At 43.9% G+C, this 12419-nt stretch overlaps 1 protein-coding gene across 4 annotated transcripts in view; it reads right to left on the bottom strand.

Annotated features, from left to right (window-relative positions):
- dlgap2a (discs, large (Drosophila) homolog-associated protein 2a) overlaps positions 1–12419 on the bottom strand; it is an 86670-nt gene that overhangs the window by 10880 nt on the left and 63371 nt on the right. For 3 of the 4 annotated variants that reach the window (XM_062469408.1, XM_062469410.1, XM_062469409.1), the window contains one exon: positions 7734–11550. In XM_062469408.1, the coding sequence (XP_062325392.1) occupies positions 8981–11550 (2570 nt within the window). In that variant the 3' untranslated portion in view covers positions 7734–8980. Of the gene's footprint in view, positions 1–2744; positions 3134–6614; positions 6675–7733; positions 11551–12419 lie in introns of those variants that run through there. The other variant, XM_062469411.1, reaches the window with a different exon arrangement.

Genomic DNA, 12419 nt, shown 5'->3' with positions numbered 1-12419 from the left:
CTGTCGCCAGGCCATGAGTAATAACAAGTGAGAGCGCACCAGGCCTCTCATTCGACACTTTACTTTATGATTAGAAGGCTAATTTGAAAATCAATTCACCCGTATTTAATCTTCAGCTCCCAGAGATCACACTTCTCATCCCTGGTTCTGAGTTAATGGCCCTGACCCCTGAATAGTTTTCTAGCCTACGCAGGCAGAATTCTGACAAGGTTTGAACACCCTGCAGCCAACTAAAAGAACCTCCGCCATAAGCCCTGAAAGCCCCAAAAAAATCACACTAATACACTCTTCAACCTTAAGTGGTTTTGCGTTGCCCCCCCACAAAAAAAGTGTCAAGTTTGTTCTGTTGCAGAAAGCATGCTATGAACAGCCAGGGGACGGAGGGGCATGTGCTCATTTCCTATTCTGCGCAGGCCTTGGAAAACCCTTGTTTGTGGAGAGGAAATAGGCTCCGAATGATTGTTGAAGTGACCTCCACTATCCTGAAAAAGGCAAAGCAAAGTCCCTCTGATGAAAAGATAATGAGAATCTTGTCCTGATTAACGGGGAAAAAAATATTAGCCAGGAGAAGCAGCATGACATTTGACATTTCATTCATTTAGCTTTTAACATTTAACACTTTTATCCAAAGCGCCATACAAATAGGGCAGAAAGTACAGCAGAAGATCAATTATCAGATTATCAATTATTTTGGTGGTCGAAGTCAAGGAACGGTCTATATTTACAAGAAACACTGTAAAGTAACATGGCTGCATGTCTCGCATGCAAGTAGCCATAACAGGTGCAATCCACAGTAAGCGACTCTGACCACCAAAATACTATTAAAACTATGCACTTCTGAGCCGTGATCTTATGCTGTACTCTCTATATGCCCTATTTGTATGTTGCTTTGAAGAAAAGCATCGGTTAAATTAGGCCCCAAGGTCAAAGGTTAAAGTGAAGACCGGAGTTGACCGTAACTGATGTAAAGGAAGAAGTATTAAGGGAGTCAGGTGGCTGAGCGGTTAGGGAATCGGGCTAGTAATCTGAAGATTGCCAGTTCGATTCCCGGCCGTGCCAAATGACGTTGTGTCCTTGGGCAAGGCACTTCACCCTACTTGCTTCGGGGGAATGTCCCTGTACTTACTGTAAGTCGCTCTGGATAAGAGCGTCTGCTAAATGACTAAATGTAATGTAAATGTATTAAACTAAGGATATAATGATGACTATAATGCTTCTTAAAACTGAAACTCAGTTCCAATACTGGGGGCAGCCTTGTTTGTCAAACATGTCAAACATTCCAGCAACGGTAGGCCAGCATGCTTCGGGACATGCTGTAAATGAAAGTGATTTTGTATTTCCTACACATCACTAGAGCCAATTTGAAAGCCAACAGAATGCAGACCCTCCTTCTTTTCCCTCTCTCGTTCTCCATTTTTCCCTTCCGCCAGTGTCTCTCCTTCCCTCTTTTTCCCTCTCTCTTCTCATCTGTCTCACAACACACCTCCTAAACATCTCTGTCTCGTTCCTCTCTCGCATTCTTACACCTTATTCCCTGACAATCTATCCATTATTTCCTTCCTCTGTCTGATTGCTAGCACGCTGAATAAGGAGGCCCGCACACGTGCTGATTTGGGTGATTATGTATTCAGGCCCGGGCTCCGCGCGGGGAAGGGAAGCAGACTGAGGAGGCTCCAGCGCACGGCTCAACTACTTAGAATCATCATTCATCACCCAGGATGGGGTTCCTCATCATCATGTTTATGGAGGAGAGAGAGAGACGGACGAGACAGAGAGAGAGAGAGAGAGAGAGAGAGAGAGAGAGAGAGAGAGAGAGAGAGAGAGAGAGAGAGAGAGAGAGAGAGAGAGAGAGAGAGAGAGAGAGAGAGAGAGAGGGAGGGAGGGAGGGAGGAAAAATGGGGAGAGACCCATCGATTGTCTCTGAAAACTACGCCCACCACCTGGCTAAAAGGAAAGCGGGCTGAGGGAGGGAGAGATGGAGAGATGGAGTGTGAGTGAGTGAGTGAGCGAGATGGAGGAAGAAGAGAAAGAGGGAGTGTGTGCATGTAGTAGGAAACAGGGTTTAACTTGATATACCCAGAAATAACCAAGAAGCAGGTGGGTAGATTCACCGTTCCACAAACAGGCAGACCATCACAAATTCTCATTTGATGCAATGCTATTGATATCTGTGCTGTATTTTTCCGACTGCAATCGGACGGATCAATCAGTGCACAAAGTTGCTTGAGGGTCAAAACGTAAAGGAGGCAAACGAGAAGATAGAGGGGGAATGGAAGGATACAATTAAAAATATGAACCGAAGTTATGAGAGGTCGAGAAAGTGGGAGAGAAAAAGAAAGAAAGAGAACGTAAGAAAGAACAAGACAAGACAGAAGAAAGAACAAAAGAGAAGAAAGAAGGGAGGGAGGACTAGAAGAGGGGGGAAGGAGACCATTCAGTAAAACCTGCTCTTGCATGAGTTGAATGTTAATTGATGGATTGCGGTAAGATGACTCATTGGTGGCTATTTTTAGCTTGTGAGGAGAGGCGGAGCACCCTGAGTCGGAGGGCTGTGTTTCTATGTGAGTGAATTTATGAATGAGCAACGAGCTTCCTCTCTTGGTGTCTGTGGGTGTGGTCGTGTGAGTGAGAAACACTGAAAGTGTGTACGAATAATATGTGTAGGTGTTTATAATTTGAATATGTATATATGCACTCACAAATGGAGATGCTGTATGCCACAACTCACACACACATGTACTAACCTGTATCCCTATAGATGACCTGGGTGTTTTCAGGTACTCCTCAGCCCTGGACACCAGTATGGCCTTATCACAGGTCATCACCGAACTGTGGCTGTCTGTTGATGGGTGTCTCTTCCCTGCCATCACTGCTGCCTCCATGGCTATGGACACGGCCTTTGCACTATCCAGGCTGTCTGTGGAGTTGTAGAGGGCCCGGCCGAGGCTCAGCCCCAGGCCCAGCCCCAGGCCGTCTGTGGTCCAGGGCCCTCCATGAGGGTGCCTGCCTTCGTGGTAGGCGTCCTGGGTGGACTCAGTACTGCTCTGGGCGGTGACGGAGATGAGGGGCTTGGAGGTGGTGCGGGGCGGCACAGGTGGAGGGGTCTTCTTGTAGTTGGAAGTGTAGGCAATGGCTGGAAGGAAAAACAAATCCCATTGTTGATATGATGTGTGGATGACATACACTTTTCTCGCCTTCTTTGGGATTTATTTTAGATTTGATAATTTTTGGAGGGTAATATTTATTAAGTATCCTCAATAGTCTTCCATTTAGTCTTAAATATTTTTATAGTATATATTTTTTTTTTACAATTGAGAAAGAATCCTTTTGAAGTGATGGTGAAACTGAATTCATTTTTATAAAAACTATTAAAACTACAGTAAAGCACTTCTGAGTTCAGGATCCTGGTCACCGATATTCAAGTGTTCTCATTCTGAGTGTTTGACAAGTAGGGATGATTATGAGGAGAATCCTGTTCTTTCAAGTGCAAATGAGAGCATGGTCCTAATCCCCTGAGATGGACTGGAGCACTTCAATGTAAATAGCTTTTCTGGTTTGATGTGGCCTGCTTTTTCAAACATGTCTCTGGGAGAGTAGTCTCACTTTATATAACCCAATAATGTATCAGACTATCGACTGCAAAGTGAGGCATGGGCTTAGTCCATTCAAACTTTCTCAAAGTATAGGATAGTAGATGGGAGTGCAGTCAATGTCAGCTCCCAGGAGTTTTCAATTATTGTATATAATCAATAAAACACATTTTCTGATTTCCATATATGACATGCCTCCTTCACTTAGATTCAGAATGTTGCTTGGTGAAGATATCACGTTTTTGTCTTTGGTGAGGCGAATATTAAATTGACCAAAATAAGGCTTTGAAATAAACATTGTGCTTCTAAATAGGGTAGAAGAACCCATTGAAGTGCATGATGGGAGGATACTGAATGTGTCATTCATCTGATGTGGTGTCGTGTTCATCAATATCCCCGGCCATCCGGGCAGGGGTGAGCTCTGCTCTGGGAACTAATAACACTGTTTGTTGTCTCTTCACAAATGAACGTTTCAAAGAGGGTATGGGGATGAGTCAGTGGATGAGGAGGGGATGTTGGGGATGAAGCGAGGATGAAACAACAAAAACGGGAGCGATGGGAGGGAGGAAGAATGAGGGAAGGAGAGATGAGGAGAGAGAGGGAGAAAGAAAGATATATAGACAGACAGAGATAAAGAGAAAGAGATGACCCATTCAGAGGGAATGATTCAGCAGAAGGATAAAAATAGAAAATGATTACCCAGGCAGCCATGCAACAGGGACTCATACTGCTCGCCCCCATCTTGGCAGAGTTACCCAGCATTTTGTTTTCATCTCAAATGATTGGAGGTCACCAATTTACATCGCACGCCAGAGATAAGCCTATCAACAGTGCGTATGCACAAAACATTCAAAAAACTTTAAACTAAGGATTGATGAAGTAGGCAACAAGAGGCTGTGGAAAGCATAAGAACAAAGAATGATTTAAATGCTGAAAATGTGACAAAACAATCTGATACCTCAGCAATTGCATGACAAATGAAGATGCTTTTGTCGCATGTTTTGAATACTGTAAGGTCTCTCAGTAGGGAGAATAAGAAAAACATTTGTGCCTTTAAAAGTGCATTAACTACATTAGCTGTGCTAGTCCATGTTGGGAGCTTTTATTGTATTTGCAGTTGTATGGAAAAAAAACCTGCCACCACATCTCCATGACAACAAGACGGACACCTTTTTGTTGGCGTTTAAAGAGCACCCTGCTGTGTTTCAGGTGGCAGACTGTGTTGGCTGAATACGCCCAATCTGAAGTGACAGCAGTCTGTTTGAATTCACAGGGAGTTCAAACCACCACTTATTCTTGGTTTATTTGTCCACCAGTAAGAACTTCAAATACAATAATTTTACCCCCCCCCCCCACACACACAAACGTGCACAGTGCGCACAGATGCACATCATCAGACACGCGAAGGTGCATAAAAGAGCACACATAGACAAGCTTGCACACACACACACACACACCACACTCACCCACCAAGCATGATTAACTTGGGACACAATGAAAGTGATTTGGGCTCTCCATCTCTGTTAGTGGCTCTCTATCTATCAGGTCTGAATTGCATGCTAATGCTGCAGGGAGCGGGGGACTTGAGGGATGCGTCGTTAAGACTGCTCATTCCCCATTGGATTTATCACCCTCAACGAAAGCCCAGTTTTTATTTGTTATTTATTTAAAGATATTTAAATGATCAAGAGAGAGGATAAATAGAAAAACTTCATTATCTGCACTGTCAATATTGATGTGGACCATTGTTGTGGACCAACAACAAATAATAGATAACGCACAACCATAATCATAACTCACGTAATACTTGTAATACAGTACTTCAATTGAAACACTTTAGCATACTGCTAGCACATTAATTATTCATTGATTCAAACTCCATCATTCTAATGCAAACATGTAACTTACACTAAAATATCACTTCATTTTCCTCAATGACGTTCAGCGTCTCACAGCTCATTTGTGTATGGCAGACACAGTGGGGTACAGTAAACCCATCCAGTGGACTGTCAGTATTGTCAGTATATGTTTCACCTCACGTAAAAAAGGCTAACTGCGGTCTGCGTCAGCTGGAGAGACAGACACAGAGAGTCTTGGCTGAACAAGGGAACTAAGTGCCAGACAGGCGGTGACCTCCTCCTTGTCATGGCAGTCCCCATGGCTGACAGCACAGCATCTGCCACCGCTGTGACTGATGTAAACAACCTACCCTGAACTCCGGCCCTCTAAAACAAAACTGCTTGACAAAGAGCCACTGCTGGCAGATGGATCACCAAAGGCCCAGGGAAGGCTAAAAATAGACACCTTGGACATCCAGAGGAAGGCGTGTATGTGTGCGGGTGTGTGTGCATGTGTGTACTAGAGAGACAGGGGGAACAGCAGTCCTGGCCAGGCATTGAGGCGGTCTGGGAAGAGACGGCTCTCATAAATGCGTCAAGAGAGCTGCCGTCCCTGGAGCGTCCGTCTCATCCATAGAGCCTATTTACGGCTCCGGCTTCTATCGCTCTCTCTCTCTCTCTCATTCTGGAGATGGGGGCTTTGGTGGGGGGTGGGGGTGGAGGGGGTGGGGGTGGAGGTTTTAAATTCAGCTGCCGTTTTTCAATCTACCTGCACTATAAGGGCTTTGCTTGATGAATCAATAAGAGCCACTGTTGAGCACAGAGTGGATCAAGGAGAAAACATTGTGAAATGGCCGTAAAATGAGGAACACATGCAGAAGTAGTTGATGGCTAGGCTGTGATTTTCCCCGATTATTAACATTGAGGGTGTTTTGAGTGTGAGGTTCAATTATTGTGCTGTTCATCAATTAGTATTGAGACCATTTGTCAAAGAGGCCAAAGTAAGTGTCTTCTAAAACCACAGGTTTGAGTGAATGGGAGCAACAGTGCAAAAACGATCGATCAGTAATATTTGTTTATTTGTGTGAATGACAATAATCATGCTGGTAATATATGTCTAATTTAGCTAGTCTGGGTCTCTAAGCCTGTTGTGCTGGGTGTGTGTTGAGGCCCAGGTGAGGTTTACCTGGGGGCTGCAGGGGGGTCCCATCCATGCTGGAGGTGGAGGGGAGACGGAACTGGATCCCTGAAACAAGTGATTGGGGTAGCATTCAAAATGGAGGGCACACTGTTTTCTGCCCATACATTGGCCCTACTAATTTAAGATCCTGACTAATAGCTCCATGGATTATAGATTATAGTTGGAATATGTGATTCAGACTAGTCTGTCAAGGGCGTAGTTTGTGGGGGGGGTGGGAGTGGGGGGGTGGGGGGAGGTAACCCCCCCTAATATTCAAACGACAACGATGTTTGAATATTATTAATGTTGTGTTATGTTTTTTCAACCCCCACCCCCCCCCCCCTCCCACAATGTTCAAAACAAATCTACGCACTTGAGTGGCAGTCAGATCATCTTTAAAAACTGAAGAAAAATATGACATGGTGAGATATTTAAATGTTTTTTAGATGGGGTCATCCACTAATTTCTAAAATACATTAGTTACGGTCTTATTTGATGACAGATAAACTGATTACTAACTGATCAACTGACTCAACCAAGCATGTCTAAACTGTGATGAATGAAAAGAGAGGATTTAAAGTTAAATGATAGATGGCAAGCATAAGCATGACTCATTTGGTTGATACTGTAGCCCTTGGAAAAGAAATCCATGCTTTGTAAAGGTGCTACTGAAACTTTACATAATGAAAACACTGAAGCATCTGACTATGCATGTAATGGGGGTATTGACCTAAAATGGTAATATGACATTCACAGTACAGGAAAAATAGGGACAGTAGAATTCTTGAAAAGATGTTCAGCACAATTTTTTTTGTTGAGAGAACATATTTTTGTCACTGCGATAGATAGTGCTTTGCTAATTTCTTGAAAAGGCTTTTTCTAATGAAAAGTGTAAAACTACAGGAGGCAAGGAAAGGGAAAGATTCTAGATTAAAGTACAAGATAAATACGACAATGCAATCTAATTAACTTTCCCCCCTGTGAAAGCCTTGTCAGATCCAGCCAATTAGAGCAAACTTGTACGAAGGGCTCAGCACGAACATTAAGAAATAATACAGCAGTTTCTTAAAACAATATGATGAAAAAAAAAAATAATGTGGAAACTCAGGTTTCAGACTCCCCCCTTCCAGCATACTTTATTAGACCTTGGAAATCAATTAACAATTTAATCCACAAATTATGTAACTGAAGTAGCACATATGTCTCTGAGTCTCTTCCTGCACAAAGCTGGAAACAGATAAGTCTTTCTGTCACAAGTTGCCAGAAAAATACTGATTCTGGCACTTCCAAAACACCTAAAAGACAACAGGGCATCTTATTCATGCACTTCAACATAATCCTTTTCATACCTTCAATATGTCTATATTAAAAGAAATTGTACAGTGAGTTCTCTTTTACATTGAATATACTGTACAGTATAAGCCAACATTTCACTTTACTTGATAACCAGTTGTTTGACATTCTCAGTCCTGAATTCCTGAGCACAAGGATGATACATTTCAGTAAAAACATAATTCCCAGAAGGTACCTCCATCACTGCAGATGGGTTGATTGACAGGTCAACACATCATGTTTTGGCAATCTGGTATAAATAACATTTCCTTGACAACATTTATGTGTTGTGAGTATGTGTGCTAGCACAGACATGCACAATATTGTAAACTTTGATATAATTAATACTTATCCATACAGTTTCTGACTACAGTACTGTTTCTTGCCTCCATCTTTTGATTGTGCAAACAATAATTTTCCCCAGTGTTGTGGTTTCTTCGAGGAGGGGAATCCGACAGCCCATTTGTTTTACAAGAAGTCTTTGGGATTTGTAGTTATATGATAACTGCCAAGATTCACATCACCCCATTCACAGGTGACATTGAACAAAGAAACTTGAAACGTTTAGGAGGAAAAACAGTACATCTTCACATTTACAGGAACGATGGTCAATACCCAAAGTCTGGGGGCTATTTACCACACAGACCTCCACAGTATTTTGGGAGGGAATAGTAAAAGTCATGTGTCACCAGTTTGGTTGACACACATTCATTTTTTTTGTGTGTGACAAACAGTTGATACAGTCATTATTTTCAAATGCTAATAGGAATTCAGGCAAGTACACATTCAGCTCCATTGATTGTTTATTACATTCTTCCAGCATGGACTAGTATTGTTGCTGCTACTGATGCAGTCTGTTTAGTATTGAACCACATCCGTTATGAGCACATTTATTGCAGAGTCGTGTAGCTTAAATATTGATTTAATTTAAGTGTCCATCATACCAAAGAAAATATCTACTAAGGTATACAGTCATGATGCACTTTAGTGTATATGTTTTTTTCATCATTTATAGCTACATTTAATCTCCCATTCAAAGCTTAGAGAGTCAGGGACATGTATGTGATCTCTGCACTGTTGTACTCATATCTCCCACTCCATAGCTCCACACTGGCACTCCGCTTCATGATTGCTGGATCTTGGGCCCTCCTTTGCCATCTGCCCCAAAGGAAGTCCTGATCACTTGGGGGCACTCCTGTGGCATTTGAGGGCATCTCCTCCGCTGGAGCCTCATGGTCCTTAGAGGCATCAAGATAGTGTGGATCCCCTGTGTCCTCCGGCTCCATGGGATCCAGATCCACATCTGGTCTGTTGGCCGTGGCGAGAAACGGAAGTTCTGTGTCTTGAGTGTTTGGGTCGAAGAAGAGCTGAGTGGCCGTGTCAACTAGAGCTGATTCTGAGGATGGTAAACTCTCCAGGTCAAATGATATTGGACTAGGCGGGGTTATTGTGATGACTGGTTCATGAGCTGCAGTATATTCCGGGTATTCAATGATAGGGTGTTGTGGTACTGGACAATCAGGGTACTCCAATGTTGGGCTTTGTTCAACTGGATGTTCAGGAAACGCAGGCTCTGGCACCTCAGGCAAATTATCTAACTCATTAGTAGAGTCAAAACCAGCTGATTCTAATGATTCTAGTGGAGACACAGTGATTGCATCTAGGGATGGTGGGGAAGGGCTCAGAGACATTGGGCCAGGTTGATAAGAGGCAACTGGGTCAAACAGCTCTGTGTCAGACAGATACTCATTCGACAGATCCATAGGTTCTGGTTCTGGATCAAGAAAGACAGAATCAAGATCCTCCTGATCGAAGGAACTCAGAATGACCATGTCAAAGTGGACGAGATCTGAGGAGTATATAGAGGCTGCATCCAGTGGTTCTGGAAGGGGTGGCCACTCTGGTTCCAGAGAATCTGGGGCAGTGGTGTCGGGGATCTCTGAGTAGGGAAATACTGAATCTGGTGGACATGTAATTGGGGACTGTGAGGATACTGGATCTGGAAGGGTGTCTGTGTCTGTGTACTCTGACACTATCACAGCCGGAATTAAAGTACCTACATCTAGCATTCTGATGTCACTTGGGCAGGTCGTGACTGGGTCTTCAAATGACAGGTCAGGTGAACCAATGCTAGTATCATACAATGGTTCTATGTCAGATTCAGTTTCGTTTGTACTGCCTGCAAAAGGTGCATCTGGATTAGACGATTCAGCAACTAGATCTACATGGACTGGGTCTGACAGGCACACAGTAGGTGGGTCTTGAGAGACTGGATCTTGGCCACACACAGTGACAGGGTCTTGTGATTCCGAATCTGATGGGTAAATTTCATCTTCAGATTCTTGTGGTGGGGACACAGTAACAACAGGAACTGGAAATGGCAGATGCATCTTACTTTGCTTCACAGGCTCTGTAGAGTATGGCGCCGTCATAACACTTAAGTGAGGTCGCTCTATATCTACAAGTCTCTCATTACCTGAGTCTACAAACTCTGGATCAAGAGAGAACAAAGTGGTTGGGTCAAACATTTCTGAATCAAGAGGGCTACTAGTGTCAGGCTCCATGGACTGGGAATCTGAGAGTACTAATGTAAATGCATCAGGAGATTCCTGGTGGTTCCTGGAGGTGCTAAACATGCTCAGGTCACTTGTGTCTAATGGGTAAACTGTGGATGAGTCTATTGACACTCGTTCTGGCTGACCCCTGACAACTGTGTTCATTGGTTCTGGTTGACCAATGACAACTGTGTCCACTGGCTCTGGTTTAACCCTGACGACTGTGTCCATTGGCTCTGAGCGCACCCTGACGACTGTGTCCACTGGTTTTTGCTGGACCCTCGTCACTGGTTCTATTGGATCCAGAGAGATTGGAATAGCACTTTCCACAAACATAGAATGTGGGCGTGTTAGAATACTTGGGTCCATCGAGAGTTGTTTGGGCAGGCGCCGAAGAGCTCGTCTGTTCCTCTCTTGTTCCTCTGTTTCCTCTGGACACATGACGGCTGCGTCGGCCGTGCTCTGTCGGACAAGGCCCTTGCTCCTCGCCTGGGTTCCCACCGACACTTTAGCCACGTGGGCTTTTCGTCCAGTCTCCCTTGCTCCTCCGGGATCCCTAGCTGCCCCAGGATCCCTTACTGCCCCGGCTCCCCCAACAGCTCCTGCCCCTCCAGCTGCTCCACTGGCCCCCTGGGGCGACCAGGTGTTGTAGTGCTGTGTGAAAGAGTTGAAGTTACTGTTGAAGGCCCTGAGCTCAGTGCAAAGATCTCTTCTGAGCTCTGCTAGCTCACGTCGCATGGCTGAGACCTCCTCCTTCCACTGCATACTAATGGCAGCTGCCAGGGTGGCTGACTCCTTAATGCTAGCTTGGATGGCTTTGGGGGAAGGCCGCTCTGCTGACTGAATATTCGGTTTGGGCGTCCTGAAGAGGCTGGGAGATACAGGGGGTCCGGAGAGGGGCTTGGCTGTTGCACCGATACTGTCTTGGCGGTAAAGTCTGTCTCTTCTGATGGGACAGCCTAAATCATCATGAGCCAAGGGGACAGTGTCTGCCAACTCTTCACGTACACTGGCCCGGCCAGGCAATCTAGTGCCTTGCTGCACATAATTTCCCTCTGGAAGACAAATGTGAATATGTGCATGTAAGGCTGCAGGTGTGAGCAGCTGGAGGAAATGTGCTATTCTTATCCACAAAGCACGAACACCAAGTCATGCACTTTCGTATGAGTCAAAATAAGAGGACGCAAGATGTGAATTTGGTTAAAATGGCTACCAGTGTTTAACCACATTACTTACTTATCGTGTTCATAAACATTTTGGATAGCACATGCTTTTCACAAAGAACATTTGATAACTTTTCTGTTGGGAAATTTATTTTTGTTGACCCGCATTAAAATGAACATAGTCCCATTTTGACTCATTTTGTAATTACGGTTTACACTGCCTTCTCAATTTAAAATCATGCATGCTTTAAATCTTTTCACTGCACAAAGTGGAGAAGCCCTATCTTACAAACACATCACAGAGGGGACGTTTTTACAGGCAAAGTAGGTGTAAGAGACAAACCTCATATTACTTGTAGAAAGTAGTTTTTTTTTACTTTGAGATACTTTTGAAAGATTTCAGCATGTTACACACATGTTCTTTGTGCAATGAAAAGAGGCAAAGATGAGCAAAGCTTCCAAACCTGTCTACATTAATCAGGAAGTACCGTATGAACCCTATTGAACATGTGAGGTCCAGTATAGCCCATCTATCTCAGGTGTGATAGCACCAAGTGCCCAAGTAACCCCGCCAAAACAGAGGGAATCGAGAAAGCAGTGTAAACAACTATAATAATAATAATAATTAAAATATATGTATATTAGCACAAATCTCCAGATGGCCACACCTTCTAACCGTCCCTAGTAAGATAAACTCAAACAGATTGGTGGTTTTATGAATCTTCTGTAGGGAGACTAGGAATCCACTTGGGCTTGCTTCC

The sequence above is a fragment of the Osmerus eperlanus genome, chromosome 9 (genome assembly GCF_963692335.1).
Source record: "Osmerus eperlanus chromosome 9, fOsmEpe2.1, whole genome shotgun sequence".
Lineage (NCBI taxonomy): Eukaryota > Metazoa > Chordata > Actinopteri > Osmeriformes > Osmeridae > Osmerus > Osmerus eperlanus.
Note: the sequence above shows the minus strand (reverse complement) of the source record. Positions and strands in the feature narration are given on the sequence as shown.